General features: G+C 56.0%; 1 protein-coding gene across 1 annotated transcript in view; it reads right to left on the bottom strand.

The window, feature by feature from the left end:
- The window catches only part of LOC111154824 (heparan sulfate proteoglycan 2), a 99,022-nt gene extending 76,719 nt beyond the window's left edge, over positions 1-22,303 (bottom strand). The window contains exon 1 of the mRNA XM_022514749.1: positions 22,241-22,303. Coding sequence (XP_022370457.1) covers positions 22,241-22,303 — 63 coding nt within the window. The remainder of the gene's footprint in view (positions 1-22,240) is intronic.
- Positions 22,304-22,890: the final 587 nt, after the last annotated feature.

Genomic DNA, 22,890 nt, shown 5'->3' with positions numbered 1-22,890 from the left:
TTTAACCAAAATACTATTATTTTGATTGGCATAAGGGTTTCGCTGCTCAATAGTAAGTTTGAAAGCTCTCAACGTAGATGATGCCAAAGCTTCCTTCTGGCTTTGACATTTGAGGACACTGACATCCTGAAATCTTAGGTTTCTAGAATTCTAGGCTATGACTTCCACCAGCAAAGAGGGAGGGGTTGGCAGAGGGAATCACAAAGTGAGAAGCAAGCCTTAAGCATTGGGCTGCAGGGGACTGCCCAGAACGGGGTCACCATCATCACCATCATCACCTCCCTCTTCCAGAAAAACTCAAAGCAGCCTACAAAGACGCACCAAGAAGGGCAGGAGAGAATGAATTACACGCACACAAGAGAAGCTCACAAAAGCAGACGGACAGTCTAGAGTGCGGTGAGTAGATAGAGAATACATGCCGAGTTCTGGAGGTCTGGGAAAGCAACCATTCATTTGGCTCTGAGCTTTCCAGTGGCCAATGGGAGGAAGGAAACCTGACCAGTCCCTGGACTCCGTGTCCCAGTGAGGTCAAAATAAACCCGTTGCTTAGAGGAAGCACAACTATTCCTGATACTGAGAGCAGGGAACGTCCCAAGGGCAAGGATGGTCTGGCGCTCTTCTTTGGCCTTGCCAGTGGGGCTGGCAACCCATAGGGGTCCACTGACTGTGACCCATCAAGGCTGAAGTCCGGGGCAGAGGCTATAGCCATCAAAGATCCAGGAGGCTGGAACAGCCGTCCAGAGGGTGCCCCCCAGCATCCCTGGCCCTGGGCAGGACTACCCATCCCTCCCCAAACCTGAACACAGCCAGTGCCCAAAATAGCCAGAGCACCAGAGGGTGCCAAGAGGCCCCGGGCAGGGGACATGACTAGGCCTGCCCACAGTTGAGGGCCCAGTGGGCCAATGCACACACAACCCTGGCGCACAAAGGAGCACCTTCACTCAGGCACACAGCCCTCCCTGGGAGTCCCCCACCCACGGAGCTCCCCCGCCAGCCAGCACGTTGCTCTCGCAGAACCAGACAGTGCTCCGCCCTTCCCTCCTGCAGGCTTTCTTGCAGGAGCCAAATGGAAAAGTCTTCCCAGAAACACCAGCCCTACCATATAGGGAAGACGTCCTCCTGCTCCAGGATCAGCCTCCCCTCAGCATCCTCCACGGTCCCCCAGCTGCAGGCCAAGACAATGGGGGCTATTCTGGGCTGCATGGGGGTATTTAAAGCTCTGGCTGGACCGCTTCCCTGGGGAACAAGAGGCCTTGACCTAGGCAAGACCTTCCTGAAATTGTTGCTGCCCAGACTGTGGTAGCCGCATCCCAACCTCTCCTGCCAGTCCTTGAGGCCCTGAGGGAGGCAGTGCAAGTGCCCCCTCCTCCAGGAAGCCCTCAGGGCCACTGCCCAAGACCCCTGGGAGAGCTGGGTCCTGGGCTCTGCTTTGCCACTCGTCTCAGTACATTTTCTCATCCGAGAATGTGGCTAATACGGCAGTGTGTGTACAAGAGCTTGGTGGCTTCTGTGGTTAAGATGAAGCTGTGTCTCCCCAGCACTGCGTGGGACAGAATGTAAGCAGGGACGGTGATTTTGTTTATTTTGTCACTGCTCTTTTTCTGGCACCTGGCACACAGTAGGTACCAAATAAATATTTATTAACCGATATAAGTATTTGTGGAATGTGTCTGGAGCCCCCAAAGAGCCACGATAACATTGCCAGATCTCATTTTGGGTCCTTAGAACACTCCAGGACTTAGGCTAAGTACTTAACATTGATTCTCTTATGTAATTTGTTCAATAATCCCAAGAGGTAAATCCTATTCTTATTTTATAAGCAAGAACATGAGCGTTCCACTACAAGTGGTTAAGGAGTTGCCTGGAAGGGTGCCTGGCTGGCTCAGTTGGTGGAGGGTGTAACTTGGGATCTCAGGGTTGTGAATTCGAGCCCCATGTTGGCTACAGAGATTACTTAAATAAATTTAAAAAAAAGGATCCTGCCTCGGGTCCTGAAACTACTAAGTAGCCAAGATGACAGACCCAGGAACCTCAAGAAGTTTCTACCGTTCTGCACAACACACTCTGAAGAAAGGCCGTGGGGTGGACACTGAGCCCGGAGCCAGGATCCTAGATTCAGCCACGCAGTAGCTGTGTGATTTCAAGGAAGCCTCTTGGCCTCTCTGGATCTATTTTCTCTTCCATAAAATGGGGGCATTAATTCCTATTTCTTTGTGTGTTCATAGGATCAAAGGAACCCTGGAATGTGACCATGTCACCCAGATTAGACCCGACCCCTCCCCAGGGGCAGTGGCTACGAAAGATGGTGGGAGCGGGGCGGGGCGGGGCGGGGGGTGTGCCCAGGGCTGGCTCTGGAACAAAGCTTAGCAGCTGCTGACAACAGCTGGTAAGAATTCTGGGCCTGGTCCAAGCAGGGGGAGAAGGGGCAGGCTGAAAAGTCACCTCTGGCCCTCTTCTATCACCCTTTCTTGCTGACAGCTGCTGGGGCCTCAGGGCCAAGGGCCCCCCAGCAGGAGGGGGGTGGGAGCAAGCTGGCTGGGGTCATCTCAGTCCTCTTGCTGCCAACCGTTCAAATCCCAGGGTCCCTGGCCCTGCTGGGCCCACTGGCCAGGATGCAGGCCTCATTCCTGCAGCCCTTTACCCAGTTCCTGGGGAAGTCAGGGGGAAGGGGGAGGGACTGGAGCAAAGGTCTGTGGGCTCAAGATGCCTTAACTGGAGCCTGGTTGATGCCCCTTTGGGAGGGGTGGATGGGCAGGGCCGAGTGGGCAGGGGGTCCCGGGAGAGGCCCCGTGGTGTGTTCCTGGCAAATGGCCAGGGTGGCAGGCCCTTCAGGGAGGCTTCTTGGAGCCTGTGAACCTGGCCCTGCCTGGCTCCACCCTAGGCCCCTCAGCTCCCAGCACAGTGCCAACCCTTTCCAGTTCGTTCCAGCCCACGCGGCCCAGCTCGTCTGAACTCTTGCATCCCTGTAATTATGCCGGCCATATTTTCCGAGGCGTATGTGGAGAAGCAGCTTAACAAAGGATCTCTGGGCCCTTTCCAGGTGTCAGAGGCAGCCTGGGAGATGTAGTGTGGATGTACAGGTATTTAAAGCCTGGGGCATGTTCACGTTTTTTTTTTTTCGGGAAGACTACTATTTTTATTGTATTAATAAATCAAAGAAAGCCAGCTTAGGAAATGTGTGTTGGTCACATGCCACCCCAAACCACTTGGAGCTGACTGGACACCCTAGGCTGGCAACTTCCTAGCTGTGTAGCCCTGGGCAAATCCCTTGACCCCTCTGAGCCTCTGTTTTCCAATCTGTATAATAGGAATAAAAATGACCACCTTACAAGACTGCTATGAAGATTTAACAGGACAACTTGTCACCTTCTGCCTTTCTTCCCCTCCTACCCCCACCCCCCCATCCAAGGGCTCACAGGCCCAGATAACGAGCTCTCCAGAAACCCCCAGGGAAGAATAATTCCTGCTATGCCCCCCTCATCCCCCATGGTCGAGGTAAGGCTCAAACGAAATGTGCTTGGGAAGCCTTCCAACAGATTCCTGGGTCCTGTTCTGCCAGGCTTGGAAGGGATCACCTAGTCCAAAGCCCTCACTGATTGGGAGGGGAAGCCAAAAAAGAGCTCAGAGAGGGCAAGCGAGGGCAACAAGGAAGACCAGCCAGTGCTGAAGAGCCTGAGTTCAAATCCCATTCTGTGACACTGCCCATTGGGGGACTTTCCCCCTTTGAGCTTCATTTTAGTGACCGTCCCCCCCAACTGTTGTTATAAGGATAAGATGGATGGTGTATGTAGAGTACTTAGAATAGTGCTGGGTACTCAGACAGGTTGCGGGGGCTCCAAGAAGAGAAATTCTAGCAAGCTGATGGCAGAGGCAGACCCAGGACCCAGGTCTCTGGCTCCTAAACCAGGGCCCTTCTCCTTCCATCATGTCACCTCCTTCCCCCTCGTCCCCAAGGCTGGGGTGTGGGGCTCCACAGCGGAGGGCTCTGGGAGGGTGGCATTAGGCTGGGTCTTTGTCAGGGGCTGATGGAGGCCTGAGACCCCTACTATCTCAACCTCTGGGACTTTCAGCAGCTCCCTCCAACAGGTCCTCAGCCCCAGGCTGACCAAGGCCAAGGCAAGGGCAGGAAGGGCTGGCAAGCCAAGGGTGCACATCCTTGGCAGGGAGAACTCAATCTCCCAGGGACTCGGGTTACCGGAAATGGTAAATCTCCCGCTGCCCGCCATCTCCGACCAGGAATGTCTGCTGCCTGCGTGAACACCCTGTCCACTGCCCCCAGACAGCCAAGGGACAGCCCAGGACCTGAACCCCCCCACCGCCGGGGTCCCTACCCTACCCCTGGTATTTCCAGTTGACCTCTGGAGCTCCCCAGCCAAAGGGTACCTGCCATTCTAGGGCAGTGGGAATGGCTGTACTTGACCAACCACAGGAGAAGAAAGGGCTGGAAGGGGCACCCCAAAAGACGGAATGCCCGCCTTAAATCTGATCCATTCACTCCTGACAAATGGAGATCCTGCACTCCAAATCTGGGTGAAAGTTCTGATCTTGTTAGCCCAACCCAGAAAGCGGTGCAGTGAGCGCTTCGGGCAGGACTAACCCAGCTGGAAGCCTGGCTCTGCCACTTTCCAGCTGGCTCGCCTTGGGCGAGTCACCGCAGCACCTCCTGCCACTCAGACAAGTGACAAAGCTGTCACGGGGACTCGCAGAAACTCACGGAGCACAGGGCCTGGCCTGGAGCCAGGGCCCGAGAAACGGCTGTGATCAGAAGGACCAGGAAGAGGAAGGGAGGGAACCAGTAACTGTTAACGTGCGTGGGTGTCACGAGCCACGCGTGTTTTCTGCCCTCATGGAGGCGACACTCGACTGGGAAGTCAGTGGGACCATAAACTGTTAGTTGTTAAAGGGTGAGAGTGCTGTGAAGAAAAACACAGCAGGGCGAGGAGGACCAGGACTGTCGTGGTGAGGCCCCTGTTTTACACAGGCCGGTTAGGGAAGGGGACTGCGATGTGACGAAAACTAGGGCACAGGGGAAGGGCACTCTGGGGACAGGGAGTCGTGGCTGTCTAGGCCCCAAGGCAGGAGTATCCTTAGAATGTTCTGAAAACAACCAGAGGGCCAGTTGCCTAATCTTTAGAACTGCCCTGAGAATGAGGTATAATTATTGTCCCCATTCCCCGGATGAGGCCCAGGAGGAGGTTCCAAGAGGCTTGCCCAAGGTCACGGAAAAAGTGGCAGGGCCAGGATTCCAACCATCTTTCTCAGCAAGATATCCAGGGGCTACCTACCATTCCCAGAGCTCCCACGGGGAGGGGAAGGATGGGGAAAAGCACGTGAGGTGTCCAAGCCGGAGTCCCGACTGCTCTAGACTGGCTGTGTGATGTCAGGCGTCACACCTCCTTGTTGGGCCTCAGTGGCCTCAGCACTCGTGGGCCTGAGAGGCCTGCTTGTCCACTTCCCGGGTGATGAGGGAAGGGGCCAACGGGAGGGGGAGGACAGAACGTGATAATCAGAGGTGACCCCGAGCTCCTCCCTAGACAGGTGTAAATGCCCCGTGGAGACCCTACCAACCCGAACTGCCCAGGGTGACCTCCTGCCTGGCCCCCAACAGTGTCCGCCCTGCCTATGCCTGCCCAGGGCCTTGTCCCCGGGCAGCACCCATGGGCCAGCAGCAGCCGGGAATCGGCCCTGCACTCCAGCTCCAGATGTGCCCCTCAGGAACAGCCCAGGAACAGCTCCTGGTGTCCTGACCAGGCGGAGGCCCACGATCTGCCTTTGTGACCAGGGGTGACATACTAGGTCAGCCCTCGAGGGCACTGGGCCAGACCCTGAGGCCCGGCCAAGTGCAAACAACATGCTTGGCGCCCAGATATGGGAGTGTTAGAGCGGGCAGTCTGCCTACTGCCCCCGTCACAACAAACCATCATCTCCGTCCTGCCGAGAGGGGCCCAGGCACCTCCACTGGGAGCAGGGGACTGCCAGGGGAGGCCTCCGCGCACACCTCCACGCCCCAGGAATGGGCAGTGGGAATCTCAGAGGCCGGACATGGACATTCCAGATGCCAGCAGCTGAACAGGCAGATCTGCAGAGGCAGCTGAGGGGAGTGGGTGGGAAATTAAGGGGGAAGGGGAGCCTTTTTACCATTATGGGTGGAGGCAGGGGAGGGACAGGGAGAGCTCCCTGGGAGCTGAGGAGAAAGTGCAGAAGGCACAGACAGACAATCCTGTCCACCTCTGTCAAGGCTCAGGGGTCTCTCCGGCCTCCACAGCCTGGGGGGCTCCAAGCTGGGATGGGGAACCAGTAACAGTGACAATAGCCACCCTTACCCAGTGCACAAGGCCACCCAACAGAACTTTCTGCAGTGATGGAAATGTTCTGTTTACCCTGTCCAGTGAGGTAGCCATGAGCCCCCTGTGGTTACTGAGCACCTGAAATGTGCTGAGGCAATGGAGAAACGAAATTTTTTATTGAAAACTTAAATTTTAGGGGTGCCTGGGTGGCTCAGTGGGTTAAAGCCTCTGCCTTCGGCTCCGGTCATGATCTCAGGGTCCTGGGATCGAGCCCCGCATCAGGCTCTCTGCTCAGCGGGGAGCCTGCTTCCCTCTCTCTCTGCCTGCCTCTCTGCCTACTTGTGATCTCTCTCTCTCTGTCAAATAAATAAAATCTTTAAAAAAAAACAACTTAAATTTTATTTTATTTAACTAAATCTTAGACTTATTAAGTCATCACCTGTGGCTAGGGCCATCTTACTGGGCAGCACAGATCACACCATCACCAATCCTTCAAAGCAAGCCTGGAGGGAGAGCTGTCTCTACCCTGCAAAGGAGGAAACTGAGGCTTGCCCAAGGCCACACAGCTGGCAAGCCACAGAGGGGAAACCAGAACCCAGGCCTGGCCTTTCCGCTGGGCTCCCCACCCAGGGTTATTGTCAATGCTGGAAAAGACTCACGGAAATTGTCCATGTGTAGGCAATCAGGCTGCCCAGTTAATCAGGGCATCAAGTCTCTTGCTTTTGGCTTGAATTCTGTTAGCTAGGCCCGTTATCACACGTTGACCAGAAGCTCAGACAAGCCATTTATAAAGTCTTTGATTTCTTGACATGAAGAAAAGCGAAAATGATGATGGAATAATCCCTGCTGGCTAAGGAGCCAGTGTTCGAGAAAAAGTGGAAATCTTCAATGGCAAGAAAGATGGACTTGGCCTTCCAGGCCTTATCGCCACAGATGCCACACAGCCCCAGATCCCTGAATGGCATTGACTTTCACAGGGCACATTTCCTACCTCTAGGCCTTCGTGAAGGCTGTTCCCTCCTCCTACAATGCTGTTCCTATGCCTCCCAATCTAATCTACTCGTTGGTCCTTCAAGGCCTTGCTAAATTATCACCTCCACTCTGAAGTCTTCTGGAACCCCCCACAAAGACATCTTCCCCCCCCACATGCCCACAGAACTTAATCCCTACCTTTGACAGGGCTAGAGATTTGGTCTTAATTACAGCCATTTGAGTAAATATCTCTACTCTCCTGCTGGAACCAATGTTCCCTGGGAACAAACACCAGGACGGGTTTTCTCACCTTTTACATATATTTTAACCTTAAGATACGTCCCAATGCTGAGCAGCAACTAGTGGGTAAGAAACCAGCATTTACCAAAGTGAGTTGCATTATAATAGTGACTCAGAAATTTAGGGACTCAATTTATTATGGCTCTGCCCTCATCTCCTGCAATCCCAATGGGAAAGTATCCTTCTTACTCTGGACCTCATTTTGCACATCTGTAAAATGGAAGGCAGCAATAGGACCTGCTTTTTTGGGAGATTATTTGTACTTATCATATGTATTTAACAAACCCTATGTGCCAGGCACTTGACAGATGTTATCTTCATAACAATCCTATGAGCTCGGTGTTATTATTACTATCCTCATTTTATAGAAGAAGAAGAAACAGGCCATGGTATTTAATAGATGAAAGAGATAATGCAAGTGTGTGGTGTGGGATAAGTGGTAGAGAAATAAATAGTAACATTTTTATTTCTGGATAATAAAGAGTCTGTAGAACTGGGGAAGATTTAGGATGCTTCCCCAGGGCTGGGCACATAGTAAGTGTTCCTCAAAATACTTGCTGCTAGATGAACTCAGTCTCAAATGTACCAGTAATACACAGGGTGACCCCGAGCAGCCCCTGCTCTGATCCCCTAACCCGTCAGGCAGTGGCCACTGTCCGTACCACAGGGCACGTGGGTAGATCGGTAGAGAAGCCCTTTCCTGCCCCAGTCTTTCTCCAAGGACAGGAAGTATGGAATGACTTTGGAGTGACCTCTGTCCAGCTGTGTGGACCCCAGTGGTGTATGGAAATAAGACAGTCTAATTAAATTGCAAAGGCAGGCCATACTCTTGTCTTTCTCCAGTCCCGCCAGGAACTTTGATGTACCTCTCCCCAGCCCTGGCTCAGCCCAAAAGAGGGGCAGGAGGGGCAGAAGGGGCAGAATTGGTAAAGAGAATGAATATGGATGGAGCTTCTATGCCGGCCATCTCTCCACGCCTCAGTTTTCACAACAGATGACAGTAATTCCCACATCACAGGGATGGTGTTCAAGATAAAATGAAACCAGCATGGGGCACCTGGGTGGCTCAGTGGGTTAAGCTTCTGCCCTTGGCTCAGGTCATGATCTCAGGGTCCTGGGATCGAGCCCCGCATTGGGCTCTCTGCTTGGCGGGGAGTCTGCTTCTCTCTCTCTCTCTCTCTCTGCCTGCCTCTCTGCCTATTTGTCATCTCTCTGTCTGTCAGATAAATAAATCTTAAAAAAAAAAAAAAAAAAATGAGACCAGTTTCACTATGAACAGGAATCCTAGGGGTTCTCTTGGGAATCCTGCTAGCACACCTGCACCGACTCAGTAGGTGTGGGTGAGGCCCAGCGGCTGGTGTGTGGACCATCCCTGGAGTCAGAACACCACCTTGCATCGGTTATAATAAAAGTTAGCTCTGCTTTTTTTCTAGAGATTCAGTCCTTAAGAAACATCTCCAGGGGGCTGGAACCGTTTTCACCACTGAGAATACTGAGGTTTGCTTCCAGCGACTTGCCCAAGTACAGAAGGCTAGAAGGAGGCAGAAGCAGGATTCACGGCCAAGTCTGCGGATCCATCTTCCCCATGCATCACACCACCCCAGGCCCCACCCGCCTGGAGCAGCAGCCAGAGGCACAGGGCTGAGCACACAGCAGCCCTACCCCTCCAGCCACACCGCCAGCCCCTGCTGGGTCAGCCAGGCCTCTGGGCATGGGCCCAGACACCCCCAAACGAGGTCCTGGGCCATCACCTCCACTCCCCCTGAGACTTCCCCCTTCCATCGCCTTATAAAGTGGCCCGAGCCACTCTTCTCCAAGTTGCAGTTAATTTTATATGGCACAAACCCACTGTCCTCTCACCGCGGCCTCGGCCCCGCGGCTTCACACATTCCTTCTGGAGCAACATTACCTAATTTAACCATAGCCCCTGCTCTCCGGGGCTCTCAAAATAGCAGCTGCCAGTGGGGGAATATGCCCTAATGTTATCAAAATAAACGCTTCTCCCTCCTCCCCCACTTAGCCTACACCAACCTCAGGACCCAGGAGCTGGGGAAGGGGGAGCACCAAGGGGGTCTGGGGGAGACCCAGAGAGCCTGTCAGAGCCCTGTTCTCTCCAGCCAGCCAGCCTTCTCATACATGTCCTCTTCAAACAAGTTCCCGGGACCTCCCCATCCCCCGCCTCCTCCCAGATCCCCCAGCCATGGGCCCAACACTCATGGGCCACGGCTGCCCTGGTTTTACCGAAGACCAGGGTTCAACTTTCACTTTCTCCTAATAACAAACACTACAACAGTAATAATTTCTTCCCTTCCCCAGCTATTAATTATGAGCTACATACTCTCCACCCGTTGGCTCGCAGACACCCACAAAGTAGGCATTAGTAGTGTCTTGTTTCAGATGAGGGCTTCGGTACTCGGAAAGGTAAAGTGACACGCCCAGGGTCACACAGCCCCAGGTACAAGAGTGGGGGTCAGAAGCCAAGCCCAGCTGCCCCAAAGCCCTAACCCTCACACGGCCTTCCAGCTGGGACTCCCCGGGTGCGGGGTCGGGGGGGGGGGGGGTCTGAGCCTGGGTGAGGAAGAGCACAAGGCTTCTTCTGGGCTGGGGGCCTTGCTCACCTGATGTGTGACTGTACTCACACGGCTGGCACCAAAGCACAGGGGCCTATGATGCCTACCTCACATTTCACCCAGATCCTGTGGGCCCTAAGCCTGGGCCCCAGGGGCACAGGCTGGCCTGTCAATCTGTGACTCTAAGACCCCACTGCCTGCTCCCCTCCAGCCCCCCTCCGGCTGCCACATTAAAGCAGGGAACACCCAAGCTGCTTGCTAACATACCTCGGGTGCAACCAGTGGTTAAGGCGCTGAGAGGGCGGGCCTTCCCATCCCCTGCTGCCCAGAATAATCATTAACCATAGCAGAACCAAGGCACTGAGCGGAGGCAGGAGCCCGGGTGGAGGCTGGGGCACGGAGGGGCCCGGTTCTCCAGGGGGGAGCCTGGACCACCTGGCTGACTCGGGCTGGCCAGGAAAGCTCAACCTGGTGTCACTAGGACAGGTGGCCAGGCTAATGCCCTGGGGGCATTTACAAGAGTCTAGGCCCCCTCTTCTCTTACAACCTGTCCTGCCCCGCTCCCCTCCACACCGTGAAGACCCATAGTGAAGAGTGCTGGACAGAAGGATGGACTCTGGGGCTTGGGACCTTCTCAGAGGGCAGGGGAGGAGGGGGCAGGACAAATGGAGCCTCCATGTTTACCTATTGGTCAAGTGCCACGGGTCATCTTCAAAGGGGGCAAAAGAAAACCACAAAAGAGTGGTTCCTGTTATTTGTCGACGGTCTCTTCTGGCTGTAGGAGATTTACATGATCTCTCGTCTTCCCCCAAAATCCCACCAAGAAGGTATTGCCATTCCCAGCTGACCGATGAGGTTCAGAGAGGTTCAGCCACCCGCCCAGCGACACAGAACAGTAAGTGATGGAACCAGGACAAGACTCATGGCTGTGCCTCCTGTCTATGACACTATCCCTGAGTACAACCTGCGGAGTTAAATGGAGAATTAATGGATGGGGGGCCAAGAGGCCACTGAAAGAGCTCCCCAAGGTCTGGCCAGAAACCCCCAGGGTGAGAGAGCTGTAGGGGTAGGGGTGGTAAAGAGGGAGGCCCCCCACCCCAGTCTGGATGTACCAAGTAAAGGTGGTCCCTGGGGCTACCAGCACCTGTCGGGGCAAGAGCTGAGCCTTCTGGAAGATGGGGGCGGGACCTCTTTTGGAGTGCCCAAGGGAGGAGGGTGGGACCTGCAACCCCCTCCCCCAGGAGTTCTCCAGCCTCCTCCTCCTCCAAGGAGAGAATTCCCTTAAGTTGCTCAGGTGAAACCAAGGTGAGGCCCGGGCAGGCTGAAAGCTTTGATCTTATCACACATTCCTGCCTCAGCCATCCCTTCCCAGCTCCCCACCTCACCTCCCCCTACCCAGGAGGTAGCACACCGGGCTGACTTAACCCTTTCAAATCAAATCCAGGCCAGAGCTGGTCTCTGCCTCCCTTTGCCTCGAGCTTCAGGCCCGCCCCCTTCGTCCAGCCTAACATCACAGAGCCCCACACCCGGGCTTCCATTTCTCCTAAATTAATCAGGCTCAGCATAAATAACCCTGGTGATTTTCCACACCCACGAGCTCATCTGAAATGCCCAACAAAACCAGCCTGCTCTCTTCTCCAGCCCTATGGGTCTTCTCACCTGCCCTAGCCCAGGGGGGCCGTGTCCCCGGTTCCCCTCTTTCCACAAGGAGAACAGGCTGCAAAGTCACTACTAACAAATGCGGGCTTAGACGAAGTCACAAAGACTCCAGATCATCTCCCAGAGGCCACGTGGCCGTGAAAACCTGCTCTTGCACACCTCTCCCTGCCCCCCCGGCCCACACCTCGTATGGACCAGTCCAGCACCCAGCAGGCCTCCCTCTCAGACTATAAAGCTCCACCAGGGCCACCCCCCCCCCCCTCCCCCCCCCCGCACCCCCCCCCCCCCCGCACGCCCCCCCCCCCCCCCCCCCCCCCCCCCCCCCCCCCCTCTAAACCCCCCCCCGGGCCCCCCCCCCCCCCCCCCCCCGCTGGTTTATACCTAACAAAGGGCCTGGCCTAAGGCTGGCACTCCATAAAAGTTTGCTGGATGAATGAATGGCCCCATTTTGCCTCTGGGAGACATGAAGCTCAGAGAAGTCGGAGACTTGTCCCGGATCACACAGGCAGGGCAAGGAGGAGTATAGGAGTCCTGTGACCCCCAAAGCTAATGCTCAGTCACTAAACACTGACGGCTCCCCTGTCGTTAGCTCAGCCGCAGGTCCCTGAGGGAAACCCATGTGGGCAGGCCGCTGCAGAAGGGATCTCAGGTGCATCGGAAAGGACAGGTGAGGTCTAAGGGAGCAGACAGCCACCTCCCCCATCTGGTTCCCTCGTTCAGGGCCTGGCACCTGGGTGCTGGTAGTGTGAGGGACGATGTGGGACTGGTCACAGGGGAGGCTCTGAAGAATGGCGTACCACCATCCCTTGACGGGAAGCCAGTGGTTTTTCTCCAAGAACTCAACACTCCCACTCCTCTGGGTTGGCGGGGGGCCAAAGAGAAAGAAAGGAATCCATTTCATGGATAGAAAAATCAAGACCAGGAAAGAGGGTCAGCAGTTGGCTGGCAGCTAAGTGGCAGCCAGGGGCCTTGACCTCCTGCCTCCTGGTCTGGCCAGGTAAAGGGTGGGGACCCGAGATGGATGTCACCTCAGCTAGCTTGGTGGCTTCCTTTCATTCTTTTCCTCATGTTAATGACTCCAGCAGCAGGCCTGGGCCTTCCTGCCCACACACTTGACAACAATGTGAATCCAGGGACAATGGGGACAGATGACTTCTGGCCCCTTGCCCCGGATGCCTTCCTCCCCCACCAGCCAAATCCTCTAGGCTCTTTAGGCCCCACTGCCTCTGCAAGGTCTTCCAGGCACGAAATCCATCTTTTCCTTCCCTGACAACCTGTTTCTGTCTGCACTTTGAGTTGCACTGGGTGCTTCTGATTCATGGGTCCTGCCTCTCTAAGACCCAGGGACCCCGGAGAGGAGGGACCCTGTCTCTCACTTCTCCCAGGAGGACTGACAGATGTGGATTCCACTCCCACCTTCCTCCGCACCTGGCTGTGTGATCTTGGGCAAGTCAAGGCTCTCCACGGAGCTGCTTCTTCGTGGGAAGAGGAGGTAGAATCCCAACTACATGGGAAAGTTGACAACGCAGATAAAACACCTAGCTCGATGCCTAGCACACAGTAGGTCCTCAGGCAATGAATGAATGAATGAATGGGAAAATTCCTGACCCTTGCACTGCGCAGGGATGCTCGGATGACTCAGTTTGGGACTTATGTGTAGATTATGCCTCCCCAATGGGCCATGCGGTCTGTGCTTTATCTTCCATGAAGGTCCCCGGGATGGAGGTAGGCACAGGCTGGTTCCGAGAGAGCCCCGTTTGGCAAAAGTTCACTGAATTCCAAATGGCAAAAGGCGCAGGTCCCACGGGGAGCTTGGGACCTGACTGAGAAAGATCCACGTTCCCAGGGGTCTCAGTCCCAGGGAAAGCCAAATCCATCTCCCGGGGGAATGTTATCACTAAGTTGGGATGGAGGCCAAGGGGCAAGAGGCACCCAAGCCCTCGGAGTTGGAACGAGATAAGCCCACATGGCAGATATGCAGTTTGCTGTACTCTCTGCCAAGGCCAGCCCAGTCCACCTCCTCCGTGTAGCCTGTCCTGCCTGTGCCAGCCCTCCCTGACTGTCCTCTCTCTACACCAGCCGGCTGGATCCACAGAAGGAGGGATGACAACTTTGGAGGCAGACAACCTGGGCCCCACTTCCAGCTGTGCCACATACGAGATGGATGAATTGGGCCAACCATGTCCCTGCTGTGCCTCAGTTTCCCCCTCTGCAAAATGGCAAAAATAATGCCAACCTTGAGATTCCTGGGATTATATGCAATAAGGCCTGCTGGGAGAGAGCCCCGTGTGGGGCTTGGCTCAAGACAGGGTGGCGGTTTTTAATCAAGAGAAGATATGCGCGCTCGCTGAGCACTGGCTGACGATCTAGGTGACTGGGGTCCCTGGGGAGGAGCCCCTAGATGTCCCGGGGCTGAGAGAAGACCCTGGTCTGGCCTCAGGAAACTCCAAGGTCTCTGTTCTTCTGGCCCAAGGGTCGCAGGAAGGCAAACAGCAGGAGAGGGAGAAAGCGAAGTGACAGAGGCCGCTGGGGCCAGGATTTATGAAGCCAGAACTTCAATCCATCCAGCCCAGCGAGGCATCCAAGAAGAGGCATGATCCCAGTTCCCAACTATTTGAAAACTGGAACCGCCAAACAAGGAGAGGGGATGAGTCAGCTGGGGTGAGGAGGGGAGGCCAGCAGCAGCAGGAGGTGGGGGCCAGATCTGGCTCCTTGTGGGTGAGCAGGGGAAGGCGGGGAAGGGAGAGGTGGAGTCAGGGACCTGGAGGTGGGCTGGGAAGGAGCCAGAAGCAGCTGGGAATTCCCAGCCCCATGCCAGGAGACCATCTGTGAGGTCACCCAAGGCCACCTCTGAAGTCCTCCCCCTGCCAAGCCCCAGGCTGCCTCCCACTCCCCATAGACTGGGACTGGGGGAAAGATGGGGAAAGATGCCAGATGCAAGAAAATGAAACACCTGGACGCGACACACCCTCATGGGTAAGGGGCAGGTCTCTACCCAGCAGCCCAAGCCCCAGGCACAGGGTGGAGAGACAGGTTACCACGCACTCGTGCATATCTTTCCCTTTACCCCGCTGCTTCTCTGCGAGCTCACAGGGGTCAGAGTAAGGGCTGTGCAGCTCCACTGACCCTATAGGATCCCTCGGGACCTCCCTGGGCAAGGTCTTATCTCCTCCAGTGCAGGCCTGAAGGAGGACGGGGCAGGGATGGGGTCCCAGGAAGCCCCCCTGGCCACGCCCCTTAAGATGCACCAACATCCTTTCTGCCCCTCGTGGGAGCTACTTGGCCACACCTCTTGTTGCTTGGAGCCCACCAACTGCACACATCTGGGAAGGGGACAACGCGTCCACAGGCTCAAGCCTTTCCCAAGCCACACCCTGGGGTGTGCCCCCCTCCTGCTCCCCCAGCAGGAAGGAGCAATCAGGGTGGAAGGCTGGACTCTGTCCTGCAGCTGTGGCTGCAGTGGGGGAAGGGGGCAGTGACAGATCAGAGGCTGTTACATCCAGAGCCCTTGGAGGGCGAGAGAGGAGAGAAGCAGCGGCTTTCATCCATGTGGTCATTCATTCCACAAGCCCAGCGCGGGGTCCTGGGTCAGTCGCTGGCAGCAGTTTTCATCAGAGGGTGTGGCCTGCTGGGCCCTCGGAAGCCTTAGTCAAACATCACTCTGGCTGGCCTCAGCAGGAACAGTTTGCTCAGAACAGCCACCGTTGGTCCGACACCTATTTCCCTTCACACACCAAGCAAAGTGCAACTTCAGGGTCTCGCATACACCGGGGAAACGGGCATCATGATCCCTATTTCTGAGGCTCAGACAGACAAAGCAACTTACCCAAGGTCACACAGCCCGGGGGCACCGAGCTAAGGCTTGAAGGCAGGGCCCTTTGAGCCCACACTTTCCCTCGATCGCGGTGCCCAAGAAAGTGGCTTTGAGTCCAGAGTAGAAACAGACAAGGGGAAGACAGCAGTGTGGGCACCCCGGCTTAGGCCACATTCTCCAGGTCTCCGCAGAGAGCAGAGGCTGGGAAGGACAGCTCCCCTGTTGCCCAGGGGCCAAAGCAGCCTCTTCTCTATCCTCAGCAAGGAGCTTGGCCTTCTGGGCCTGCTGACTTCTCCCAAGGCCATTCACATATTCACTCGTTCAATGTTCAGCTACTGTCTACTGTGGCCTAGCACTAGGCACAGAGCAATGAACAGAATCTGAGTCTGTCTTTATGGAGCTTCCCTGCTAGACTGGGAGGAAGATAGTACATTCTAAATAAACACATAGATACACAAACATGAGCTTGGGCTGTGGGGCCCATGCCTGCAGCTCTGTATGTGGCAAGACCCCCCACTCCGCCAGCACCCAATTCACAGGACAGCGTAGAGGTCTCAGCTCTGGCTGGGGTTCAGGGGGTGGGGTGGGGGGCTGTCCTCACTCTGAGTCGGTCCTATGCTGCCCTCATCGCTAGGCCTTCCCCTCCAATGCCTCCCAGAGTTTTCCCATCTTTTTTTTTTTTTTTAATTTTATTTATTTATTTGACAAACAGAGATCACAAGTAGGCAGAGAGGTAGGCACAGAGAGGGGGAAGCAGGATCTCTGCTCAGCAGAGAGCCCAATGTGGGGCTCGATCCCAGGACCCTGGGATCATGACCTGAGCTGAAGGCAGAGGCTTTAACCCACTGAGACAGCCAGGTGCCCTGAGTTTTCCCATCTTAATTAGTGTCTGCTCCATACTTCCGGATGCTCACACCACAGACTGGGAAGACCTCTCTGACTCCTCTCTTTCTGTCCTATCCCATACCCAGTCAAGCCATCCGCCAATTTTGTCAGCCCTAACTTCAAAATATCTTCAGGGATCAACTGCTTCCCACTTCCATCGCCCTGGTGTGAGTTCCCCTTGTCTTTGGCTGGGATCACGGCTTGCTTGCTTTTGCCCTTGACCCTCCACATCCTCTTCTCTGCAAAGCAACTAGAGTGCCCTCTCATCTCACTCAGAAGCCAATCCAAAGGCCTTCCCATGGCCAAGGCTGAGCACGTGGACCATGCTCCCCCTCACTCACCCTGCTCCAAACACATGGGCCTCCTTGTTTTTCAGATATGCCAGAGACCCCTGGGCCTTTGCACTAGCTGTTCCCTCTGCTTAGAGTGCCCCGTCTCCAGGCATCTGTAGGTTTCACACCGTCACTTCTTTCAGATGCTTCTGTCCAAGTATTATCTTCTCAGAGGCTTTTCCTGACCTCCCCATCACACCTCATCGCTCTCTCCACCCTCTTTCCTGCTTTATCTTTCCTTGTGAGCACTATCGCCATCTGACATTACTGTCTTCCGGCACGGGCTATACTGCAAGTAACGTGAGGGAAGGGAATTTGACCTTTTGTTCCCTGCTGTGACCTCAGCACCTAGAACAAGGTCAGACACTTAGTAGATACTCAATAAATACTTGTTGAATGAATTTCTAATGTTGAATGAATGTCTAATGTGCAGCTGTAGGGGACTTTAGCTTATGGAATATTTAATCACATCCATCATCAATCCATTTATTCATTCACCGCACATCACAGGCCTCTGTGCCCCAGATGCCCCCCTACAAACCAGAGCAATAGAGAAACAGGGTGCCCTCCTCCATGCCTCAGGGAAAGGGCTCTTTTTGGTAGTAGCCAGGAGCTCTCCTAAGGACACCTCAGGGATGCCACTGGGATGCTCTAAGGTCGCTGCAACTGTGGCACATGCAGGCGTGGGGAAAACAGGGAAGGGTGGGTTCTGGGGGCGGCTGACACTTGAAGGCCCCACATTCCCAGGCCTCAAAGAGCCGCCTTGTTCTCAGGGCTTTCGGGCTTTCGTGATGATGCCCCTAGCCCAGCCACCCCCAGCAGCCACAAGCCACTCCCCTCTCAAGGCCACTATTGACATGGACCCAACCCAACGCCAGCAGTGAGGCTGGCGGCTCCCCGCGAAGTGAGTTCCACACATTCTTCAAGGTTTCAGTCAGCCAGCTCTGGGCGCTGGGGCGGCCAGCAGGCCCCTGCTGGGCCCTGGGAGCAGGAGGGGGCAGCAAGGCTAAAGAGGCCAAGGCTTGGGTTGGGGGAACATTCCAGCAGGGCTAGGATCTTCAGCCCAACCTCCCTCTTCCTGGAAGAAGGGAGTTGGGGGCAAGGCCAGGGTGGGCCCTGGGAGGAGAGGGCACTGTGTTCACCCTATCCTTGGGAAGCTGCTGGGGGATGGAGTCAAGTTCGCCCATTCGTTCTCCAGCCTGACCTCTCCAGCTGGGATGGACTGGGAAGGGGGGCCAGGGGCCAGAGCTGAGAGCCCTTCCCACACTCCCAAGTGGTGAAGGGTCCAGAACCTACATGTCTGGCCTCAGTGGCCTCTGAATCGTGGCTCTGTATCTCTCCACATCTTGCGCAGCCCTTCCCACTCCCCATCCTGAGAGTCTCCCCACAAGGCCAAGTAGCCTTGGAGCCTCTGCAGACTCACGCTAAACCTTGAGCCCCCAGGGAACAACCAGGGGAAACCAGTGAGGGCTCCATGCACCTCTGCTGAACTTTCTTCCCCCTCACACCCCACACAGGGTGGGGTCCGGCCTGGCCCCCTTGGGCCTGAAAGTCCAAGGATTAATTCAACTGTCTATAGGACCTCGGGGAATATTCGATGAGGAAATTAACTAACAAAACTACAAATAAACAGGTGATCCCACAAATAGCCACCCTGGAGTTAGGTCTTTCTAGGCTCCCTCCAGGACAGGCATCCCTAGGAGGCTGGATGGACAAGGCGTACCCATCCGGAGCACCTTTGTCCCTGAAGCCAGGCCCAGATATTCCTTGTCTGAGAGCAGCTTCTGTACGACCTCAGACCTGAGTTCTTACTTTTATCAACATGAGTGACAACAGTTTTATCAACATCTAGTGCTAGCTATAAGCAAGTGGGATACGAGGCAGAGTGGCAAGGAGAGCTTTGTCTGCCTTCAAAGCCTGGCTCACGGTACCACCAAGGATGTGTGTCTGTGAGCTACTGGGCAAGTTATGTAACCTCTCTGTGCCTCGATGTCCTCTGCTTAGAGAATGGGGACCATATGAGGAGCTACGGGTTAATGCATTCAACAGATATATTAACCAAGCACTTACTACCTGCCAGATGCTAAAGGTACAGCAGCAGCGAACAAGAACACACAAGGTCCTGCTCTCGTGGAGCTTAAATTGGTGGGGGGGTGAGGGGGAGAGATAAATAAGTAAACAAATACTTTCAGATAGCAATAAGAAAAAAAAATAAAGCAGTCTAAGGGGACGGAGAATGTGGGCAGAGTAGTCAGGGACTTAAGGGAGGTAGAGGGTCATGTAGATATTTGAGGGACAAACGTTCTAGGTAGAAGGAACAGCAGATGCAAAGGCCCTGGGGTGGGAGTGTGTTTGGCATATTCGAGAAACAAAGACCAGTGTAGCTAGAGTGAGTAAGCAAAGGGAAAGTTGGCAAGAGGAGAGATTTTGAGAGGGAGCGGGGGAGGCCGGATCCCAAAGGGCCTTGTGGGCTATATTAGGTCAGGGGCTTGAGTCTGATCATGAGCAGCAGGGGGAATGCAGGGAGGATCTGAGCAGGGGAGTGGCATGCGAGAATTTGCTAAGAAACTTTGTGCCTACAAACAGTGGGCACTCAATAAATGTGAACTGTCCATATTATTTTATCATCATCTGGTCTGGCACCCCAAGACTTCCCTCCCTAGCACTCCAAGCTCTGAACCCAGTCATCTTCTGCCACCTTCCTTCTAACCCTCTTTCCCCAGCTGAATCTCAGATCCACAGATCCCAACATGCCTGCACTGAGCCTGAGAACAGGCCCAGGCCAAGCCAGGTGGGGGCCACTACTCCCCAGACATAGGGAGCTGGGCCTAGTGTATGGGGGGGGGTCCATCTCTGCCCCTTCCAGCCTCCACCTTCCTCTATGGCCTAAGGCCCTCCCTCCAGAAGTCCCAAGGCACACTCACAAGCATACCCCACCCCAACCATGTCTAGAGAAAGAGGAGCTGGGGGCTGGGGGCTGGGAGGCAGGGGGTTGGGCAGGGCAGCCAGTTATGTCCAGGGGAGGGCTGAGATAGTGCTGCCCCTGAGGGAAGGGGAGGCTCCTCCAGCTCCTCCATTACCCCCATCCACCCACAGCCTCCCTAGTGCGGAAACCCAGCCGAGGCAGGAAACAGGTATCTCAGTGACTTCCCTCCTCAGCCCTGAAAACACCGTAATCATGGCAGCCCTCTCAGGATTCCTGTCTCCTGGCAGGGCTGGCCCCAAGAAAGGAAGGGCTAAGGCCCCAGCAGGAAGAAAAGGGATCAGCAGGCCAAGGCAGGCACTGAGTCACCCAGGCCTGGCCCCCACCCCCAGCAAGCCTCTCCACCTCCTCTGAACTGAAATTACTCCCACACTTAATCACAGACCACTGCTTCCTCAGTCTTCTGCCCCCAGTGAAGTCTTGAGCTCCCTAAGGACCACCTTACCTTCCTCTTGTGTAGATGTGAACCAAAGGGCGGAAAAAATAAAGGACAGTGGGTGAGGAGGAGCCCAAGGCTTGCTAGGGCACTGGGCTGGGAATCTGATGTCATTGAAAATGTGTAATAAACTTCTTACCCCATTTTACAGATGTGGAAACTGAGACCACGAAAAAGAAATGGCCTCAGATCACAGGCTAGAAAATTACAGAGCTGGGATCCAGACTTCTTGGATCCAAGCTCTTTCCAGCTCTCCATCATTAGCCAGGGTTGGGACAGTGAAGACCTCGGTGTGGTTGCTGAGGAGACTATAATCCCACAGGATTGGAACTGCCTGTTTACCCATCTCAGTTCTGGGAAAGCAAAGTCAGGGCCTGTGCTTGCTCACCCATAAGCCCCAGCCCCTAGTGCAGTGCCAGATGCATGGTACACAGTAGGTGCTTAGCACTGTCTGCTGAATGAATGAACCCCCAAACTCCCACTGACTGTCATGGAATGCTGCTCAATGAAGATATGTTGAATGAATGAGTGAGTGAGATGATTGGCTGCAATCTGGAATTTCTGTGGAAATTCCTCCTGCACACAGCAAATAACTCCGCCCACCTCCTCACTCTAGCCATGGTAGGACCCAGTATCCTGGAGCCCCTCAGCAGGGGAGCAGAGCTGGGGGAGTTGCAGAAAAGGAAGACATCCCATGTGCTACGTTGGTGCCTACTTTTTGGAAAAATAAAGATCAAGTTTGGATCAAGATGGGAAGCAACAGGACAACCGGGAAGTGCTGGGGTGAGAGGCTGAGAGAGGAGATTAAGGAACCAGTGCAGATGGGGATGGGGAAGGAGAGGTTCTAGGTGGGCGGGGCTAGAGAGCTGAGGGGTCAGGTCTGGGGTGGGGGTTCAGGAGTGACTCAGGAGGGCAGAGGTGAGACAAAACTAGCCAGGCGAGGACAGGGATTCAGTCACTGGGTAAACACTGGCTTAGAGAAAAGTCCCTTTCTTGGCTCTGAGAAGGGGTGGGGGGCAGGGGGCAGGGACAGGGACCACCTAGGACCGCCTCAAAGAGGGTGGGGGAGGCCCTGTGGTTCACCAGGGCAGGCCCAGCTCCTCAGATGTGCCCCCACCCACATCTGCCACCAGCTGCCTGCCCACGGACCCTGCCCCGCCCTTCTCGAGTTCACTCAGGTCCTCAGAGCCTCTCCTGGCCAAGCATTCCTTTTCTCTGCACGGGCCCATCCAAGCTCAGAGCAGGGAAGTGGGCTGTAGTGGCAGGCCCGCCCCTGCACCTGAGGACCCCAGAAGAGAAAAGCTAGGAAACAGACCTAGGTCCAGTACCAGGCACTTCCACCGCCTTCCATGCCGTCCTGCCAACCAGCTTCCAGCTGTATACACTTCGAGACCGTGCATTTTGAGTTCCCTTTGGGCTTGCCCGAGGTCACACAGCTCTCGGTGAGGAGAAGGGATGGATTCAAGTCCTGGGCTGTAGGGCTCCGGGGCCCGTGGGTATTCCACACAAACCTCAGTTGTGTCCGGAATGGATTTTACTTGTGCCTGCCCGATTACTAGCTCCCAAAGGGGCCAGACGGGCTGGTAAAGTTCCGGTGAGGATTGATAGTCTCCCCATCACCACTGAGTGCCCACTTTCCAAGCTGGCACAGAAAAGGGTGCCCTTGCCCCGCCAAGTTCCCGCCCTGCTCGAAGTTTCTCCGCTTGGTCCCCAGGAATGGCAGGCCGGGCCATGCCTAGCGCGATTGGAGACTCAGCAACGTGGCCGGGCGACCCACGGGCTCTCACGCGGCCCCGCCCCCAGCCCCACGCAGGTTTCCCCGGGCGCCTCTCGGGACAACCCCACGGCGGAGGGTGGCGCCGGCCTGTGCCCGCCCGGGGTCCCTGGCAGGCGCCCCCGTCCCGGGCCAGAGTCCCAACCAAGTTGGCTGGCGCAGCGAGCCGGGCCCGGGGCGCTCGCGCCCTCCACCACCCAGCCCCCGCCCCCGGCCCCGCACACTCACCGCGAGCAGCTGCCCGTACAGCAGCAGCGCCAGCAGCAGCGCGCCCGCCGCCCGCTGTCCCATGGCCGGGCCGGCTCTGCCCCTTCTCTCCCTCGGCGTCAGCCCGCAGCCGCCCGCTCGCCAGCCTGCGGAATCCTCCGGACAGCGCGGCCCGCTCCCGCCGCCCCCACCTCTCCCGCGGCCCGCCCCGCTCCGCCCTCGCGGCCGTCCGCCCCGCCCCCGGGAACCGGGCCCCGCCCCCGGACGCCCCGCCCCGCCCCGAGGCGCCAGGCCCCACCCCCGGGCCGCCCCCGAACCGCGGGCGCCGCTAGCCGGAGCCCGAGCCGGCGGAGCAGCCAACTGGGCCTTTGTTTGGGCCCCCCAGCCCCCTCGGCGCGGGCCGCGGCCCAGCCCGGCTTCCCGCCAAACCCGGCCTGGAGTATGGGATGGGACGGGGCCGGGGCCCTGCGCGCGGGCCCCCACCGCCCCTCCCCAAGCTCGCGACCCCTTCACGGATCCCCAAACTCGCTCTCACCCCCTTTCACACCGCGCAACGTGACCTTTCACTCGGGCCGTGAGAGCTCCCCATGCTTTCACACACGCAGCCTGCACACTGCGCACCTGGGAACGCACACACACATACACACACGCATATGCCACACTGTTCCCCC

The sequence above is a fragment of the Enhydra lutris genome, unplaced genomic scaffold (assembly GCF_002288905.1).
Source record: "Enhydra lutris kenyoni isolate GAN:26980312 unplaced genomic scaffold, ASM228890v2 scaffoldscaffold38, whole genome shotgun sequence".
In the NCBI taxonomy this organism is placed as follows: Eukaryota; Metazoa; Chordata; class Mammalia; order Carnivora; family Mustelidae; genus Enhydra; species Enhydra lutris.
The sequence above is the reverse complement of the archived record's forward strand: the minus strand, read 5'-3'. Positions and strand labels throughout refer to the sequence as shown.